At 43.9% G+C, this 20,509-nt stretch overlaps 1 protein-coding gene across 10 annotated transcripts in view; it reads right to left on the bottom strand.

Moving 5' to 3' along the window:
• Nucleotides 1–20,509, bottom strand: part of DTNA (dystrobrevin alpha) — a 244,510-nt gene that overhangs the window by 36,559 nt on the left and 187,442 nt on the right. For 8 of the 10 annotated variants that reach the window (XM_068158778.1, XM_068158779.1, XM_068158777.1 and 5 more), the window contains 3 exons: nucleotides 18,383–18,507; nucleotides 13,231–13,311; nucleotides 11,322–11,411 (listed from right to left, as the gene is read on the bottom strand). In XM_068158778.1, coding sequence (XP_068014879.1) covers nucleotides 11,322–11,411; nucleotides 13,231–13,311; nucleotides 18,383–18,507 — 296 coding nt within the window. Of the gene's footprint in view, nucleotides 1–4,990; nucleotides 5,069–11,321; nucleotides 11,412–13,230; nucleotides 13,312–18,382; nucleotides 18,508–20,509 lie in introns of all 10 variants that reach the window. The other 2 variants (XM_068158782.1, XM_068158783.1) reach the window with 2 other exon arrangements.

Below are 20,509 nucleotides of genomic sequence, written 5' to 3'. Positions count from 1 at the left end.
GTGGTGAGACACTGGCACAGGTTGCCCAGGGAGGTGGTAGAAGCCTCATCTTTGGAGGTTTTTAAGGCCAGGCTGGATGCGGCTGTGAGCAACCTGATGCAGTGTGAGGTGTCCCTGGCCATGGCAGGGGGGTTGGAACTGGCTGCTCCTTGAGGTGCCTTCCCACCATAGAAATCTATGATTCTAAAGAGACAAACACCATCTTACTCTCATTCTGACAATGACCTGTGAGACCACAAATATGAAGTGTAGAGAACCAGTAAATGTATGAAAAGTCAGACCCAGAGGGGGTCTGGGCAAGCTCAGCTTGTGCTGCAGACTGCACATAAGACCTCTGCTGAGAGATGAACACTGATTTTTTAATTTTGGTCATTCCATTTATTCTGTTACATATATAAATAAATCCCCTACTTAGTCACACTCCTGTGGGTTAAGTGATTGCCTTTCTGAAAAGATCCAAGCTATTTTCCCAAATCCATACAGCTCTGCTTTTTACCTAACTCATGCTTATCGGCCTGGTGTGTCACCCAGAGAAAGACAGGGGCATGCTACTCCTGCAGACACATACAGTTATGCCAACCAGGTGTCATAAGGGTTACTAAGGGTCACTTTCATGACTGTACAGCTAATGTTGAATTTTCCCACAATGACTGAGACATCACATCCTAACAGATGGCTGCAAACCCAGCGAGCATTCAGCGTCAATTCTCCGCTTTACAGCAATATGCAACTGTATTATCCATCCTGGAAAAATCATACATGATGGTTCCATTTGTTGGCAAAACACAATCTGCAGCACAGCTCTGAGACTCTTAAGAAGGATATTGAGACACTTGAACGTGTCCAGAGAAGGGCAACGAGGCTGGGGAAGAGGTCTGGAGCACAGCCCTGTGAGGAGACACTGAGGGAGCTGAGGTTGCTTAGCCTGGAGAAGAGGAGGCTCAGGAGAGACCTTATTGCTGTCTACAACTACCTGAAAGGAGGTTGTAGACAGGTGGGGGTTGGTCTCTTCTCCTAGTCACCAGCACCAGAACAAGAAGACACAATCTCAAGCTGTGCCAGGGGATGTTTAGGCTCGAGGTGAGGAGAAAGTTCTTCCCAGAGAGAGTAATTGGTCATTGGAACGTGCTGCCCAGGGAGGTGGTGAAGTCCCCATCCCTGGAGGTGTTCAAGAGGGGATTGGACATGGCACTTGGTGCCATGGTTTAGTCATGAGGTCTGTGGTGACAGGTTGGACTTGATCTTTGAGGTCTTTCCCAACCTTATTGATTCTATGATTCTATGACTTGAGCTAACCCCTGACGTCATGAGCTTCCTGAGTGAACCAAGCCCCTGCAGCTTTTTGGTTCTTACTCCTTCTTTAACCTCTTTGATATGTATCAATGTGTAGGTGGATGTCATAAAATAGATGTGGCAGCACGTCAGATTTGGGCTGTGAATGCCCCAAAGCTTTGTAAATTACATTTCAAAGCCTGGAATCAATCCAGTTCTGCAGTGCACCTGTTTTACATGATCATTAAGCACAGAGGTATGCACAGCAGCAGTAGCCTCCACTGCCAGGACTTTTATAACCCAAGAGTTCTGACTTGCCATAATTCACTTGTTTTACTTCAGCAACTTCATGGACAGTGACACAGTGGAACACACACAAGCTTTAAAATATTATGAATATGTGTGTGCAGAATTTGGGACCCTCCAGAGAATGATTCCAGGCATCCTTTGGAAAGAAAAATGAGTATTTGGCATACAAATATTCTGCTGCTGATCCTTCTTTTCCATAAAAGTTAGACTGCACTTTTAACATTGCTTCTCCATTAGAGACCATCCTGTTAAAGACTTTATAATTGGTCTGGCAGAATTATCATCATTCAGATGTGGAGGGAATATCTATTATCTCCTACACAGTTAAGATGACTTCTTTACTTGATCTGTGCAATATTCTATGGTCTAAGGGAGATCCAGGAAAAAAAGCCACCCAAAAGGATCCCAAAATTATAGCAAAGGATGAAAAATATCACAGTCTGTGAACCAAGGAGGGACACCAGAGGATCTTTGCTATTTCTCATGCTTCAGATGTGTCAAATCAGCTGTTCTGCAGTAGTCACTTGCAACAGGTGATATGGCTGTCCCCTGATGGTCTTATATCACCACTGGTTAGAAAAGGCTCAGAAATGTCAGTTTCATGTGAAACCTTTGCTTGTTGCCATGGTTTAGTGGATTAGTGTTGGATGATAGGTTGGACTTGATGATCTCTAAAGGTCTCTTCCAACCTGGTCAATTAAATTAAATCCAATTCCATTCCATTCCATTCCATTCCATTCCATTCCATTCCATTCCATTCCATTCCATTCCATTCACATCTATTCCATTCCATTCACTTCCATTCCATTCCATTCCATTCACTTCCATTCCATTCCATTCACTTCCATTCCATTCCATTCCATTCCATAGAGATACCATCATGGTCTTCATGATGTGCTCTTACTTGACAAAACCTCACTTCATAATTCACTTCATAATTTACTGTGGAGAGTATTGACAAATTAAAGGGCAGATTTCTAAGCCCCAGGGCTCTAAGAACTATGTCCTAACAGCACATGTATTTTGAGCACTGTGTATCTGTGACACTTCCAGAGTTGTCTTTGTTTTAAGGCACTTTAAACTGATGTTCTCTGAGCCCTCTGCTGTTGTTACTTTGCCATTTACTTTAGAATCGTCAAGATTTTACCACCAAAATGCTACTAACACTCAGGTGTGTGGCTATGATCATAACAACCAACTCTGTCCAAGGGAGTCAAGTGTCTGTGCATGCTCTGTTATCAGTGGGTCTCTGAATGGTTTGCCTCTTTCAAGGGAAGATTAGACCAGCCCTCCTGGCTGGAGTTAGTTTTGTACACACTCCCTTAACAACCATTTTTTAGTAAGGCCATAGAACAGCACAGCAATTGGTAGTAAAGAACCAGGACTCAGCACAGCACTACACAGTGTAACACCAAATAATGAAGCAGAAAACCCCAACTTTCTATGGAACAACAAATAACCTCCTGCTTGTAATATACTTTATTTTCTTCTGCACTTCTATGGAAGAAGACCAGAATATGTGGAATTAGTGTCCCAAACTAGGCAAAATCTCTATCTTGTGTGGAAAAAACCCCAACTATCTGCAGTTAAAGTGCCTTTTTTTAGAATCAGACACTAAAGATGAACCTCATCAAACACCCAGTGTTAGTTCTACATGCTAAAAGACACTTTATGATAAAACTAATCAAAACACCTGATTAAGGGATACTTTTCCTACCCATACACCTACTGTAAATAATCAGTTAAATCCCTCTCCTGTTTCTTAATTTGCTCTTGAATACTGGATTGTAAAAAAGCCTGAAGCAGCTTATTAGCCTGGAGGGGGGATGGAGTGGAAAACTTGTGCTAGTTGAGGTATCAAATAACTGCAGATGAAAATTAAAGGTAGGCAGTGAAAATGAATTAAACTAATCAAAAACCCCCAACAAAATACAAATACAAGCACTTGAAACAGAAGAAAATCATATTAGGCTACGAAGACTTCTGTACCATCACTAGGTTGTGCAGTGAGCAGAGCTCAGCTATCCCTTATCAGTCTGGATAGCCATTCCTCACTAAGCAACCATCACCAAGGCCTGCAGTGAGCAGAACTCAGTTATCCCAGGTCACTCTGGATAGCCATTCCTCACTAAGCAACCATCACCAAGGCCTGCAGTGAGCAGAGCTCAGTTATCCCAGGTCACTCTGGATAGCCATTCCTCACTAAGCAACCATCACCAAGCCCTGCAGTGAGCAGAGCTCAGTATCCCAGGTCAGTCTGGATAGCCATCCCTCACTAAGCAACCATCACCAAGCCCTGCAGTGAGCAGAGCTCAGTATCCCAGGTCAGTCTGGATAGCCATTCCTCACTAAGCAACCATCACCAAGCCCTGCAGTGAGCAGAGCTCAGTAGCCCAGGTGAGTCTGGATAGCCATCCCTCACTAAGCAACCATCACCAAGCCCTGCAGTGAGCAGAATTCAGTATCCCAGGTGAGTCTGGATAGCCACTGCTCACTAAGCAATCATTTGCAATACCTTGCTACTCAACATCACTAGAAAGAGAAACAATGGTTGCCAGGATTCACCAGCTTTGGGAGGACATGCTCCACATGCACTCCCTTCAGGTTGGTGCTCACAAAGAGCTACTTCAGCTGGCAGCCAGAAGAGTGGGAGCATTTGGCCAGCATCCCTTGGCTGGGTTCCCCAGAGGTGGCAAAGCTGCACTAACCGTGCGGGGCTGCTCTGCAGCATGTTGACATACAACCCGATGAGAACATGTTCATCAGCCAGCCTGTCTGCAACATCAAGGCTGTACTGCAACCTGCAACAGGGTTGGGGGAGAGGGGTGTCCAGACAGACAGAGGGAAGTAAACAGAGAAAGCAGGAGCAAGTAAGATTGTGAAATGGGAGTGTAGGAACCAATACTTAAGCGTTCTTAGAGCAAAAAGGACGAACCAAAACCAAGCACAGAGATTATTTTGTTATTACTGTAATGTATAGGTTGAGTATTTCCTGGATTAGGATGGCAGAGTCCTACTCATTACAGAGCCAGCCTCAGAAATCAGTGAGGTGTCAGATTGGGCCAGGGACTGGAGCTGTACAGTAGCATTTATTTCAGAGGTTAGCACTATTTGCTTTGATGCACCATGCAGTGTGTGTATATATTAAACACACCTATGTTACACACGTGATTAACACACTGAGATCACAAGCTGGATTTGCTTGGTAGTGCCTGAGCAAGACCTCATGCATCCAGGTACAGATACATCTATTTAAACATGCTCTACTTAGATGGCTGGGTTAATTGGTTATCATGGTTTTCTCAGGAAAGATGTTTAGAGAATACATTAAAAAGGAGAGGAACTGAGGAAAAGGGTTTGGTTTAGCTGTATTAATGCAAGCTAGGAACATACTCTCTCTTCAACTTACCCTTTGCCCTTCAAGAAAGCTGGAGCAGCCCTAGCCAGATGTTTGCTCTGCTCTACTTCAGTATTCTTGGAAGGAGAGCTAGTTAATAAGACAGGAAAACTAAGAGGAGTGCAAACAGCCATGTCTGAAATTCATTACAGAACACAGTTTGGAGAAACTCATTCAAGTGCCCTGGACTGAATGAAAGTAGCAACAGAAGCTTTGAAGACACGTTGGAAGTCTTGAGGAGATGCAAAGTCAGGAATTAAGAGTTTTCCCTCCTGCTCTCCAAAAGCAAACTCTAAAAGCCTTCAGCACAGAAAAGCCAAACAAAAACGTGCTTCTCTCACAAATGGAGAGCTGGAGGCTTGTGTAGTTTCCAGGTGGAGTCTCAAACAAATATCACTTTGAATGCAGCTCTCACGCTGGGGAAGCTTCACCCTCCCAGCTGAACTGCTTTTCTCTACATTTGCCATCAGACAGTTCCAATAACCTATGGGAATGTGTTTATCTAGATGCACTCATGAGACACACCAGTTTAATGTTCACAAGTACTGTTCTTCTGTTGATATTACGAAACACCCAGTTCACCAATCCCACTTTCTCACCTAATCACACTACTCAATGAGTGCAGTAACTGCATCTTTCCCAATGCCAAACCACCCATGTGAACAGAACAACACTGGCTAAAAAGGCAGAGGTTGCAATTTTAAGTTCTTCTTTCACACTGCAGCATTTTTGGTTAAAAAAAATAATTACCCAAACCAACAAAACAAACAAAGCAAAACAAACCCACATTTTACTTTCTTCTTTTCCAAACCTATTCACCTTCACTTTTTCCCCCCCCTGGTTTGGCTACAAAGCCTGTAAATGTCTTTGATCAAGAGGTGGGTGTGTGAGCCTGCACGCACCTCTGCACCCTATTGCACAAACAGGACACAGATAAAGCTGAGCAGATGTGGCTCTGAGGGGCTGAAGATCAAACCCTTCAACATTAGGACAAAGAAGGAATTCTTTCAGGTGAGTGGTCTGCTGCTGCACTCCTCTGGGAGGTCAAGCTTGGCTGCAGGGTACTGAAAAGGATGGCACTGAAGGGTGTGCTAAGAAGCTCAGCCCTATTGATTTGTAATACAGCTGGAAGACAGCTGAATGAATGCTGCACTGCATAGCAATGAAAAGCACCTGCTGCACATTTTATGCCCATCACCAGGCTGCTTATGTGTTGCACTTCTGCTAGCAATGCCCATGCAGATGCCATCTAGAAGGACGTGTTTCCCACCCATCATTTCTTTCCAGTTACAGAAGGAAAATGCATTCAAGGGGTACAGGGTGAGCTGTTTCAGTCATAAATGCAATTTTTGGCTCTTTAAGATAAATATATTGTACAATAGGAGACTAAAGACCCCAGGGGAGACTCTGGGCTTTGTTTTCTAATAGTGCAGTGTGATGTTCCCTCTACCAGACTAAGTTCTCCTCTCCTATCCTCCAAAAGCAATGTTGAGGGACAGGCAAGCAAACATCACCCACTGAGTAACTGATTATCATGTCTAGCAATGTCCATTTCCTTCTTGATGGACTAAGCAAACTTGCATCTTCCAAGCTCTTCTTAGGAGTAGTTTTCTAAGTTTTTTTGATGCTTGGGTGTCTCTCCAGATTGTGCCAGGATATTTTTCCCCATGCTGCTGCCCTACAGTGGGTGCAAACCTGCAGGCAGGGGTCGCCTCCTCCAGGGAATGAGTTTGAATGGCTTTCTGCATGATGTCCCAGGGTCAGATGCAATCTAACAATCATATTGCTGACTTCCATTAGTTCATGGCAAACAGCAATGGCTAGGTCCTCTGCTGAGGTATTTTGGTCTATCCAATCATGCTCCATCTTTGATTATTTGCTTCCTTCCTACAGCACTCTTCACTTACAATTACTGATAACTGATTTCAGATCTTTTGGACATCAATTACAACCATTTCAACTGAGGTCATTTAGAAACCACTCTTACAGTACTCCTTCCTATAAGTATTTGTACCGCCTACAAAGTGCATACACTCACTCTACTGCTCCCACTAGGGCACTACAGAGAGTAGAGCATAGTGTCTGACTTAACCTTTGAGAATCCCAGCTGGATACATCCTCCTCTTAGAACAACAGCAAACTTCTGAAAATGTAATTACTGATTCTAAATTCTTTAATAGTTTTCTCTAATCCCTCTTTCCTTTGTGTACTTCTGCACCACCTGGGACCGTGTCAAAAGTCCTTCTGAGCTCCACCTGCTTCTTATCTGCCGCTTCTTTTTTACCCACTGGATCAGTTATCCTGTCAATAAAACACATTAGTTTGGTTTGATGTACTTTGTTCTTGACAAATCCATGCTGGTTGTTGCTCACTGGTTTATTATCCTCCAGGTGCTTACTAATTCTTTCATAATTTCAATATCTTTGGATACCAAGGTCAGGCTGTCTCTCACAAATCCCTTCAATCTTTGTCCCTGTCTCTGCCTTCAATCTTCCTTCATTTGGAGGAGCTGAGATTTGTCCTTACTCTTCCACCTCTTCCTATATCTGCCATACATTCACCAAAATTTTGGCCACTGTGAGCTTCTCTGGGTGGTCCTACCAGTTGGAACAGAATTTTAAGCAATCTATTCCCATAAAGCCAGAACATTTTGTAAGATGCCAATGAATGCTTCACCATCCAAATTAAGAGACAAACCCTCCAACTCAGATCAGGTGTCTAAAGATGCAGACCTAACATTGCTAAGTTATTAGTGTCTGCCTGGCTACTAAAAAAATCAGACCTATGAACCTCTCCTTTAGCAGGTGGAATATTGCTGATGAAATAAAGGAGGAGTCTCATCCTGTTCTGAAAACAACATATCAAGGCAACATGTAGTCCAAGTCCACCACATGCTTAGAGAGAGAGAGAAACATGAGGAGCTACTGCCTATGAGGAGAGGCTGAGGGAGCTGGGATTGTTTAGCCTGGAGGAGAGGAGGCTCAGAGGAGACCTTATTGCTCTCTACAACTACCTGAAAAGAGGTTATAGCCCTGTGGGGGTTGGTCTCTTCTCCCAGGCAAGCAGCACCAGAACAAGAGGACACAGTCTCAAGCTGCACCAGGGGAAGTTTAGGCTGGAGGTAAGGAGAAAGTTCTTCACCGAGAGAGTTGTTAGCCATTGGAATGTGCTGCCCAGGGAGGTGGTGGAGTCACCATCCCTGGAGGTGTTCAAGAGGAGATTGGATGTGGCACTTGGTGCCATGGTTTAGTAGTCATGAGGTGTTGGGTGACAGGTTGGACTTGATGATCTTTGAGGTCTTTTCCAACCTCATTGATTCTACGATCAACAGCAGCAGCCAGTATGCTTTGCTCCAAAGTTAGATGTTGTCCAGAAATTTGGCCTAATCTCTTGCTGCACCCAGGCAGGATATCCAATTCTTATTAGCTTTTATGTGGAGTACAAAAAAGGCACCAGCTACTCGGTCTTAACATTAAGTAAGACTCAATTCCTCCTTGGCTTATATGCATTTGATATTACAGTGCATTCTTTCTATCTACAGCAGAAGTGTCAAGTAATTTCAAGTTCAGCAGGATTTGCTGCATCACTCCATTCATTCCAGTTTATTACTCCTTTACAAGAATTAAGTGTGTTAGCTGTGTGGGAGGGCTGAGAAAAATGCAAGGAAAACCATTCTGTTTCATCTTACCCCACCTTGGCCCTGTAATACAATGGCTTAAGGAAGATTTTTATCAAGAAAGAGAAAGAGACTGTACCCATTACTAAGGTAGCTATGTACTTTAAGGCAACACTAACAGACTGCAGCTGGGAAACAAAAGAATCCAAGGAAGAAAAGATTAATTCAGGGTATAAAGTTATTCCTCCTGACTACAAAGACTTTTCCATAATGCTCCATTTACCTGTTTTGACACAACACATCCAGCTCACTAGGGTTACAAGAGCATTATCTACTCTGCAGCAGTATTCCCTTCTTCTGCTGCCCTGAAGGTCATCAGAGATCACAAAACCAAATGTGAGATTTAAACCTAAATATTAGCTACAGTAAAACCATTACAGGACTTGTGGTTAATTAGCTCAATGCAGCAAATGACTGTGATGTGGTATTTGGGAGAAGATCACAGATCCTTTGTTTCTTTTTTTCCCAACATAATTGCTTTAAAGTTGTTCTTGAGCTGTACAGAGCATATTGCTGATATCAACTTGCACACTGTATAGATTTGGAAGGAAGATGTCTCTAACCTCATGAAAGCTGCCATGGACAATGGTGGGTCAAAATGAGGAACACAAGCAGAGAAATTTTAAGGGATTTTGATGAAGAAAACAAGCAGAGAAATTTTAAGGGATTTTGATTCTGAAGGGGCTTGAAGAAACTGAGAAGCATCTCAGGAAAAGCCTGAATCTGACCTCCTTTGGGCTTCAGAGTAATTGTATATTCACCCAAGACTGGTGCTTCAGACTCAATTAATCTGCAAAGGGCAATATAATGTTCAATCTCCTTTCGGATGCTCCTCACCATTTGTCACTCTATTTACATTTCATCCATTAATCCAGAACTGAAGGTGATACTGTGCTGAACTCAGGAGGCCATATGCATTTCCAGCAGCAGAATGTGTGCTGAATTCACTGGAGGTATTTAGGAGGAGACTTGATGGGGTGCTTAGTGCCATGGTTTAGTTGATTAGATGGTGTTGGATGATGGGTTGGATGTGATGATCTTGAAGGCATCTTCCAACCTGGTCTGGTCTATTCCACTCCACTCCATTCCACTTCATTCCATTCCACTCCACTCCACTCCATTCCACTCCACTCCACTCCATTCCCTGCTACAAGGAGCAACTGGTTGCCAACGGTAATGTTCTTCTGTGAGCTCAACTAGCTGAACTAAGTACCATGGGAAAGCCACAAATGACAGTCTGTGCCAATTCTCCTTTGCATAAACATTCTAATTACAGAAAAAAACCTTTCTGTAAGGCTATCTGAAACCTCTGGACTAGGTTGCAACACAAATGAAAGTAACCATAAGTCATCTGCAGTGAAAGCTCAGCCAGCAGAGCTTTTAGCATCGATTACATCCAGCTAGACATTGCACCCTGAGCTGGTACCATTTTTACTATAACATGAATCACAGAGCATTTAATATGAAATCAGCACTGCTGCAAACAGAACTGTCATAGTCTGTTTCTCTGATGTATGAGGATGAGCTTCCACTAACGAGGCCTGATTTTCCCAGGGTAATAATGATAGTAAAACCTAAAAGAATGAATGAAGGTACTGTTATTAGTCTAGCACAGAATGAAGAACTTGGCATTCAGCAGAGAAGTACCTTGGTCTCTGTACTTTCTTGCTGAATTATCGGTAATGCTCAGGGATTAATCAAAAAAAGAAAGGTCATTACACTCCCCAGTAAAGAAAAAAAGATGGGGAAAGTGTTCTTATCCAACTGCATTTATCCAGAATGGAAATAGGCTCTTCCTTGAGGTCACTAAGATGGTCTCAAGCTGTGCCAGGGGAAGTTTAGGCTGGAGGTGAGGAGAAAGTTCTTCACAGAGGGAGTTGTTAGCCATTGGAATGTGCTGCCCAGGGAGGTGGTGGAGTCACCATCCCTGGAGGTGTTCAAAAAGGGATTGGATGTGGCACTTGGTGCCATGGTCTAGTAGTCATGAGGTGTTGGGTGACAGGTTGGACTTGATGATCCTTGAGGTCTTTTTCAACCTTATTGATTCTATGAGAGGGAGTGCTGGAAACAGGCTGCAGCAACCAGAGGCATCAGTCTACATCCACTGCTCACTACATAAATGGGGAGTCTTCCCTAGCTTCAGTAGGATTTAGATTTGCCTCTTCTGTGGGCACCGCAAAGCAGAGCCAAGGGATCTGGGGCAGGGGTCCGGCGCCCGGCGCTAACTGCCGAGCGGTGACCACCAGCAGCGAGAGCTGCGCAGAGGAGGCTGACTGGGAGACATGGAGCTGCTTCCAGGCTCTTTGTGAGCCTCTTTCGTTGCCCAGTCATGAATGCAGCAGGCAAGGAACACCCCAACGATGAAATCAGAAAGGTTATTTTCCCGGTTTTCCAAGCCAGCGTTTCCAATTTCCTCCAGATCCATTAATATTAATCCTACGTGAAAGGCTAAAAGGAAAGGTCTGTGCTGTGCAGAAGCAAGGGAAGTTGGCAGAGCCCACAGCCAGCAGGAAGTCTATTCAAAAGACTAATTAGAGCCGCAGAAACCCTCCAGCCCAGCAGAGCCTTCCTTAAAGAGTATCTTTAGTAGTTTAGCAGAGTGGCTAATGATCAAGGGCAGGAGCTACACAACTACAGTCATTAGTGGGTTAGTGCGCTCATACTGACCGTGAGTTGTTGTGAAGCTGATTTACATACAGCTTTATAAGAGAATGCTCATCAGCCACAGGACTAGCTGCACTCACACCCCCAAGTAACCTGAATGATTCAAACAATGAAACCTTGTTAATAGCCCCCCCCAAAAAATCACACCCAGAGAGCAGACTGGGCTCGTTACAATACATGCAATTTGCAAGCATTTAGCAAGGATACCGACTTGACAGTCTGGAGGGTGCTTTTTTTCTTGCAAACAAAAGGCTACAAATTAAATTTAGAAGGGTTTAAAAGCAAAACAATGAGAATAAGCTGTCAAACAAACATTTAAAATCCTGCTAGGGAAAGTTACACTGATTTTTTTTAAACACACAATCAGTGCAATTGCTTTACATAGGTGTTCATTCTAAAATGAGCCAGAATTGGCTGTTGCATCATGGAGACTCTTTGCTGGGTAAGGACATCGTGCTCAGAAGGAAGTCTGGGCACCTATGGTGAGGAGTTTATGGTCTCCTGCATTTAGGAGATTCTCCATCAAGGAATTCGTCCTCTAGGAGGAAAGGAATTCTAATGGTTCAGGGACCACATCCACTTAATGCTGATAGCTTAAGGCAGTCAGCTGAATTACTAAGGATCACAAAAGTAAAATAATCATTATTTTTTCATGTGTAAAGTAAAACAAATGGCACAGTAAATAGTGCTGTGATTATTACTGCAAGCCTCTGGTCTACGTGGCAAAGCAAACTTTTGCTGAATGAGCGCAGGGACTTCTTGGGGATAAACAGAAGCTCGTAAAGATCTTTGCTCAAAATGACCTGCCCTGCAGAGGCCACAAATAGGATATCCTGCCTTGCCCTGGCACATACAATTCCATATACTCCAACCACAGAAATGAGTATTTATTTGCAGTCTCACTATCTGTACAGGCAACAGATCTGTCTTGGGTGCCGCGCTGGGAATGGCTTTCAGAAAGCATCTCAGTCACACCCAGCTAAGATAACACTGAGAGCTTCCAGTTATAGCTCCTGGTAATACATTTCATCAATCAAAGGAGTAGTGAAGCATCTTTACTCTGACACTGTAGTGTGGTACACTGCAGGTGTGGTTTGGGTGTTAAAAAACATAGCCATGCACACTCAGAGGCTGTGTTTGGTTATTCGGGACCATGAAGCACTGACATGTACAGCAGGAACCAAGCAACAAAAGGCACCCAAGGAAGACATACCACTCATCTTCCCCAGTAGAGCAGGGAGTTATTTTTCTGCCACCTTCTCATCTATGTGCACTGGAAGGCTTACACAGATGAGGTGAAACAGCCAGCAAATGCTTCACACACGTTTTGGAGGCATGAGCCAAAATGTGCCCCCAGCTGCAAGCACCTTCTCCTGGGATTCATGCTTCTGACCACTCTTTCCTGGTGTGCTTGCTGAAGTTCACCAGGTGCCAATTCTACTCTCTCTCAATTCTAGTCTTGAATGAAAATCTAAGTGGTCTAACAGGAGCAAAGGGTGTCTTGCTAGATCTTGCAATTATGAACACATTTCTTTCTTGTTCACATCATATCTTCAAGCAGGATGCAGGCAGGAGGCAATGGCATGTCCCAGTCACAGTGCTGATACAAAATGGCTTCTCACCAACAGCCCCTATGGGAGGGTGCCTGGGCTGTATGTCAGCACATTCAGTGGGATGTTATGGTTGAAGTGAGTGCCAGAGCTCTGTGCTCTGTTGTGAGGAGCTCAGGGTGCCCTGACACCCGCTGTCCATCCAGATACCTCAGTATCAGCCCAAACCAACCAAGGCATCGCTCTGCTCATGGCTGCTGATTTTCTTTTGGATTTGCTTTTCTTCTGGGGGGAACTGCAAATTGAAGCCTCCCCCACCACTCTCATACAATGGTTTAACATAAATTAAGACAAGAACTCACCTTCTGTTTGCAAAAGGACTTCCTGAGGGAACAGAGTGGGAGAAGAGTGTGTCATTCATGCTGGTTACAGGTCGAGGGGGCCTAGAAGGAGGCAAAGTATCCAGCTGTATTAATTTTGCACACAACAAAACTCATCAGCACCAGTATTTACAAACAATTACAAGTGCTTCTTGTTAAAGTAACTCTGCTAGCAGTATCTTCTGCTTTAAATAGCAATAGTTCCAAATTAAAGATGCTGTGTTTTTAACTAGAAGTTGGTCAAATGACACTATTACTGAGGCCTGGGAAGAAACAATGCTTTTGTGTGTGCTGAGGTGAGTTTTAAGCAACTTGCTTGCTGTTTTTCCCTGCCTTAGCAACACAACCACTATGCCTTTTTTCCTTTCCAGAGCCTGTAGTCCACAGTGTAGTCACTGCTTCCAACCAGTTAGGCTGAGCACTGGCAGCAGGTTCCCTGTGGCACCATGGAGGCTTGCAGGGAGTAAATGCCAATAAATTCTACATCTCTTCATGAGGTTATTCCCAGGACTAAGCTCCATAGTGACATTCACATAGTGACCACAGTGTACTCATAGCTTTCAGTGCCCCATAAAATATATGGAGTACACTACTGGTTTAACTGCAAAGCTTTTCAACTGGTATATCAAACCTCCAACTGAAAATGTAAAAGAAGTAGCTGGTTTAAGAGGATCCATTAATAACAATGATCTTCTTATTACATTCTTTATTTCCTGCTCTTACTAAGTTGAAATGAAAAGGACTATTTCCTCTCATTCCTTTTATTGTCTGCCCTTAAAAAATATTTTGTGCATAATTCCTCCCCCCCCCCCCCCCCCCCTTAAGGAGAAATTTCCCCTTCTTAATGGGGTTCTTATGCAAGACTGGGCAAAAGATACATAGACACTCTGGAAAAACTAAGAAAGATGTTATTAAACTCATAGGGGTTTCAATCAGATACGAGCAGAACCTGAAGCCACATATAATTCAGACTTCAACTTGCTTAACTTTCAAGTTGGTTAACATCTCCTTTAGGCTGTGTGAAAGATCTGATTTGCTTTCTGAACTCTGCAGGTATGCAAATCAAAAGCTAGTGGCCATCTGCAAAAGAGTCACTCCAGGGCTCCAAGTGGGTAAGACAACAGGTCACCCAAGCCATTTGTAAGAAAGAAGCAGAGCCAGTTCTGCACAGCAGCGAACCAGTGCTGCCTGTTTTCTCTCTGACTTTGTAACGGTTAGAAACAAGAATAAATGCAGTCTTTGACAAGTCCTAGTGGGTTCCTTGTGACAACATCACCACAACAATTTCACTAAGTTCAAAACTGGGAACAGAAAGCTGTAGGATTTGGCATGTTACTCATTCATGTGCAAATAGAGTTTCAGCCTAACCCTGCACCTACAGACCCACGTGAAAATCTCCAGTTTTGGCCAGCTGTGAATCTGAGAAGCAGCACCGAACACCCTATGCACTTACAGAGAAGTGTTTAGTGGTGCTTTTCATGGACTCCATCAGAGCTAGGAAGAGCTTGGATGAGGCCATGATCAGAGCCACAAAGTGGCTGTGGTAGGAGTCTTGAAATACAGAGATCTGAATGTGAACTTCAAGAGAAGACTTAGACACTGATTTTATTCAATGAGTAAGCAACTGGTAATTTGTTGCCTGGGAATTGTAAACTGGTATTCGGTGTAGGATAAATAGTTCACACCAACTGCATCACACAGACTACATGTGAGTGCTGCATTTGTGCTTTTCTCAAAGCAATCACTGGCCAGTGATCACACTGACAAACTAACTGGGCACAGGATGGGGTTTCTGAAAGGTAAGTCTAGTCCTGGGCAGTGGTGTTCTAAACAGCAGAGGAGAAGGGAGGAGAGGCTGGTGCTCGACACTGTCTCAGAGAAGGAGGCACAGCATTCCCGTGGCAAACCCACAGATTGCAGCAGATGACCACATACACACTTCAGGGTTATGTCTTCTCTAAGCTTTCTCTCAAAATAGGGGTGGAAGAGAAAGTTTCTAACCCCCAGTAAAGCTCTTCCCTGTCACTGTCTCTGTATTCAAAGACAACTGTTTATTTGGCTCTGATAAAAAAGCATTGGCAATAACGATACTATCACAGTTTTGCTAAGCTGCTTCCTCCAGTAAGGGTACTAAAGAAGAAAAATACTCACCAAGTATCTCTTTTGCAGCCAAAATGAAATGGAAAAGAGATCATTAATTAAACTGTCAGCTTAATATGTATGTGCTTTAAGTAGTGCATTGGATGTACTCCATTCTTACAACCCTGATTCTGCAAAAAGCACAGAAGCCTCTACACAGAAAAGGTCATTGATCTGTTTACACAGGCAGAGTTACTCTCCTCTACCAATGTCTGTAAACTCCAAGGCTTTGCTAAGGTTTTGTGATTAGCATTAATTTGCCAGGGTTTTTTTTATATGAATAAAATACATTGAACAAATCTGAGCTTTCCCAAGCCAAGTTTCTAAGAAAGGCTGCTGCCCACTGCCACATTCCTCAGGTTCAGCTAGAACATCAAGTAGATGTTCAAACATCCATACAGAGTTGTCTGAAGTGGCCTGGGAAGAGCAGCAGACTTTATGGAAAAGCAAACATCATTCTGAGGTTGTTTCTATGCTTCTGGAAGTTGAATGGTTAATCTTCCTGACAAAAGGGAGATGATGATGCTCAAATCAACCTTCCACAAGGAAAGAGAAAATACCATTGCAGTATGCTGTGTAACAAATGCTTGTTATGGCATAACACACCCACAGTAATAAACCCAATTAAATCAGAGGAACTTTCCAAAGTGCTCCACGCTCTTCACACTGATATCAAAAATAATACTCTCACAGGCTTAGATGGAAGAATGCATTTGAAAAGCAGCTCCAAGATGCACTGGCCATGCCATGTGCCATCTCTGCACTCCGGCATCTCTTTTGTATAGAAAGGGAAAAAGAGCCCTCCATTGGTGGGGGGAAGTTGCTCCATTAGGTTAATGACACCTTGATAACCATCTTTCTAGACAAGCCTTAGAAGTGCTGGTTCCATAACTGAAAATGTTGTTTGGCACCAGTAAATCAGGAAAACTCATGCAGCCTTTCCGTCTGGTACCACTCAAAGGTGGAAGAATGATGGAAAGGAAAGGCTGTATAGCAATGCAGAGAGTCCTTGTCCCCATTTAAGCTAGCAGCTAAGAAAAGGATACTGTTTTGTTGCCAAAATCCTTCTATTTAATGCACACATAAAACCCTTATTGTCTGGATTCCTGCCCAGAGCTGTTTCACTCAACTTCCATTATACTTAAAAATAAAAGTCACATTGGTGAGAAGATATTCTCCATGAGGAACCAGAGCACCTCTCTCCCCTCAGCTAATTTATGTGCATTATGCTGTAGATCATGCTACCTCCACAACTTGCAGGTTTTTCACTCGTGTGTCATTATAGCCAAAATATATCTGCAAGTTATATCACCCTCAATCTATGAATAAAGAGGAATCCTATCATAAAACAAAATAGATGGTGGTTTGTTCTCACATCCAATCACTCTAAATTATGTCTGTACAGTTAGAAAGAAGGGAAGGTGTTAATTCCACAGGAAAGATTTTGAACAGACTCCACTCAGTTATGCTACCTTCCCCTTGCCTTGCCTAAACACATTTAATCCATTCACAGCAGCCCAGTTTTCACTGCCCATCATCTTCTGACATACCCTTAGGCCTTCAAGGGCCTCCAGGCAACAGGGAACAGAGGCTTCTCTTTCAGTTTGATCCTCTGTGTCTCCTTCCAGTTCTCTTAAGGATGGCCAAAATCTGCACTGTGAAATTGCCGCTGCCTTGCCAGCAGAGCCAGGCTTTTATACCATGCACAGCAGTGGGGCAGCTCAGCAGATCCAACTCCAGATGATTTCTTCCAAAGAACAAAATCCTCCCATTGTCCACCACAAAGGGGTGCAAGGATTTTAACTGACAGTTGAATGCAACAGGGATTTGGCACTGGGTATCTGCCAGAGACACCTTGTGTCTGAAAAGCAGAAGACTCTCTTATGCCCTGAAAAAATTCTGCTACAACAACATGAGGAGGACCATCAACATGGTTTATCCTTTCAATGTCAGGTAGGTTAGGTGAACTCTCAGCTGCCACACAGCCCACAGTGGCTGGTGTGCACTTGCCCTTCAGGCTACTACATGCAAACATTCAGCACTGACAAAAGTAAATAGGTGCAACAATCACAGGCTGGAACAGTTCCAGCAGCCAGTAACACAGATCTGCAGCAGGCAAACACAGTCTTAATGGCTGCTGCCTGGAATCCTCCCTGGGAAGATGGTTAAGAAAGATATTTTGTTAAGAATACATCAGAATAAGAGAAATGATTTTCACAAGTTAATTTCTTGTCACTTTCTTCCAATCAGTGTCTTGGTTTTCCCCTCAACTCTATGGACAATGTAACTTTTCTTTTTAAAGGACTCAGGAAGCAAAGGTAAACCAAACTGATAAATGAGAAAATCTGAGCCATTTGCACCATGGATGGTGGGCATGCTTCAGAAAAATGAAATCCAAAGTGATAACTTCCCCATCCTGCACAAATGCATTTTCTCTCTGCTTTGAGTTTCTTGAGTCCTGCACACAAAAAAAGCCCCACAGTGACAGAAGCTACTTTATGCAAATATAAAGAATAACAGACTCATATCACTCTTCAGGGTTGGGTTGAAGCCACAGCTCCTCTAAAGTCACCAAGGAGCCTGACACTGGTTTCAACAAAATTGGTCAGGCCTCACCTTTCCCTGGTACCTTGTGTCAAGGCAGAGCTGTGATCCACTGATGCTGAGTCTCTAGGTGACAAAACTGATGTTCTCAGCAGGAACACATCCCAAAGTGCTGAAGCTCCCAGTAATTCCATCAATATCTCTTGAGAAGAATGAGGGCATACCAACATTGTGTCCCAGTATTTGGTCACAGCCCACTGACATTTCCAGTGAAGTCACACCAGGAGAACACTTTTATACCAGATACCCCCCTCAGCCAATTTGCACTTGTGATGCATTGAGCTTGATAGGCCACAGCTGACTCCTGTTTTGTTCAGAGCTACAGCATCTACACTGGTGTAAGCAACTCCTACAAGAAAGCTTACTTTCTCTGCAGCACACAGATACTTACACAATATGAGCCAGGTTTAGAGGTTTTTCAGGCTGGTCAGGGAACATTGGGTGCAAAGGTTCACGGCTGGAAGCACAGCTTAAAGACTTGCTAAGTGCATTAGTTAGCTTCTTAGCAGGTGATTTCTGGGAGGAACAAGGAAGGTAGAGGTAATCTGGACAAGGTGCATACTCTTTCTGCTACAGGAAGCACAGAACAACAGCAAGCTCTACAGCTTACATACCTATGGACTGGTGTACCCCTTTCCTCCCTCCCACCCTGAGAGTATGACAAGGCAAAGACTGCTCAGTTTGGAGGAAGGATTGCTCTTACCTTCAGAGGCCTTTACAGTAGGCTGGAGGGGCTATATCTATATGGACAGATGCAGCTGCCATGGCTTCTTTGCAGTGCTGCACTTGAGTAGTGTTGAACAGACAGCACAAAGTTCGTGTTGCCTGGACTGGGGTTGGCTTGTAGCTCATCATCTTGGGAGTGCAAGCAGAACAAACTGTGTATGTCTGTCCATATGGATATGCAGCATGGGACACTGGTTCCTCCCCAGTTGCAGGCCAGGCACAAGGCTGCTATATTCCTCCTCCTTTCTAGCATTTCCCTCCTCAGCTCCAGCACGCTGTACAGTTCAGCTGCTGTGACAAAGCTGCACTTCCACCCCTGCCAGCTCCAGCCCCTGCCACAGCAGGGAATGGGAAATCTGTGACATGTGCAGGGTGAGAATTGCCTCATCATGGCGAAGAAGAGGCTGATGCACTGTCACTGTCCCCAAAGCACGTGGAGGTCCTGTGCAAGAAGCATGATTTTCACCCTCAAATCTCATCAGTGACACAAACCCCACTCTGTATTTCCTGCCTTCTGCTTTTGTTTGCAGCTCAGCACTTTTCTAAGGGCTTGCAGATCCAGGGTGTCTTCTAGACTGTGATAGGTCCTCAGGGAACCCACCCCACTTCAGCTTCTCTGCCAGTAAAACAGGGATAGGGATCCTTGCACTGTCTCCTCCCCTCAAAAGCCCAAAGCAAAGATCCTTTTGGAACTCAAGAGGAGTGGGATGGCATTTGTGCACACACCCCCTGCATTGACTTATGACTGCAACCAAGGGCATAATTAAATCTTTCTATTACAGAAGCCCAACCTGGATATCTAAAGTTCAGGATTTTTCTCTTCCATTATTGATGTGCTTTCACTCTGGACTGAGAACAGCTGAGTTCCACTGCACCTATAACCACCTCCAATCTGCATGTGGAGCTCGATGTGGATGCCTTGTGGAGAACACTAACCAGGGGTTTGAATAAATGCTACAGAAAGGGAATTTCAGACTCAAAGCAAACCATTTTGTTTCTGACAAGGCAACATTTGAAATCACTGGGCATGTAGCCATGTTTTTGTCTTCTGCTGAGTGGAAATCTCAAGTTTTCCAGTTACTTCCTACCTATAATGACAGCTTCCTGGCTGTAGAAAAAAATGGTTTTATTGCACAAGTTGCTGTTAGAAACGGAGTCAGACCTAGGTAGTGGGCACTCTCCTATTCAGAGACTAAACTTCAGCTACCGGTGACTGTGCAACAGTCAGCAATTAGGACCCACAAAACCAATTACAGATCCAGATCTGCTGGGATGCAGTGCTGTGACTGGCACACAGAGCAAACCTGGTCAGGTTTAACCCTTGCCTGCTCCATCAACAGACAACCAGACATTTCAAAAGTGCTAGAGATTCAGAGCATTGTTTTAAAATACACTCAAAGTGCTGGACAAATGCAGATTGTTACTGTTTCCCCTTCTTATTTTCTTTTGGAAACAATAAGCATATTAGAGATTAGTCAGGATTTTTCTCCCAGACTCTGGATTTAAAGGACTGGGATGCTCCAAGACCAAGGGCTTCTGCTGGGGCTTTGCTCCAGTCTGTGCAGAGCTTAGCCCCCAGGTGTGATGCCCTTCAGGGAAGGTTGATGTAGCAGCTTAGAAAAAGCACTGAACACTTTGTTTAACAACAACGAGGCTGAAGTGTGCTCTTCTCTACAGTAAACACTGCTGTGGATCTAAGCCTGTGACCATGCTCAGATCTACGCTGCCAGGACCATCCCAAATGCTACACATATGCTGCAGCCACTCAACTGAAAATATTGATGAATGAGCA

This window comes from Melanerpes formicivorus, unplaced genomic scaffold (assembly GCF_026170545.1).
Source record: "Melanerpes formicivorus ecotype bairdi unplaced genomic scaffold, bMelFor1.0.p_v2 SCAF_42, whole genome shotgun sequence".
NCBI classification, from domain to species: Eukaryota; Metazoa; Chordata; class Aves; order Piciformes; family Picidae; genus Melanerpes; species Melanerpes formicivorus.
The sequence above is the reverse complement of the archived record's forward strand: the minus strand, read 5'-3'. Positions and strand labels throughout refer to the sequence as shown.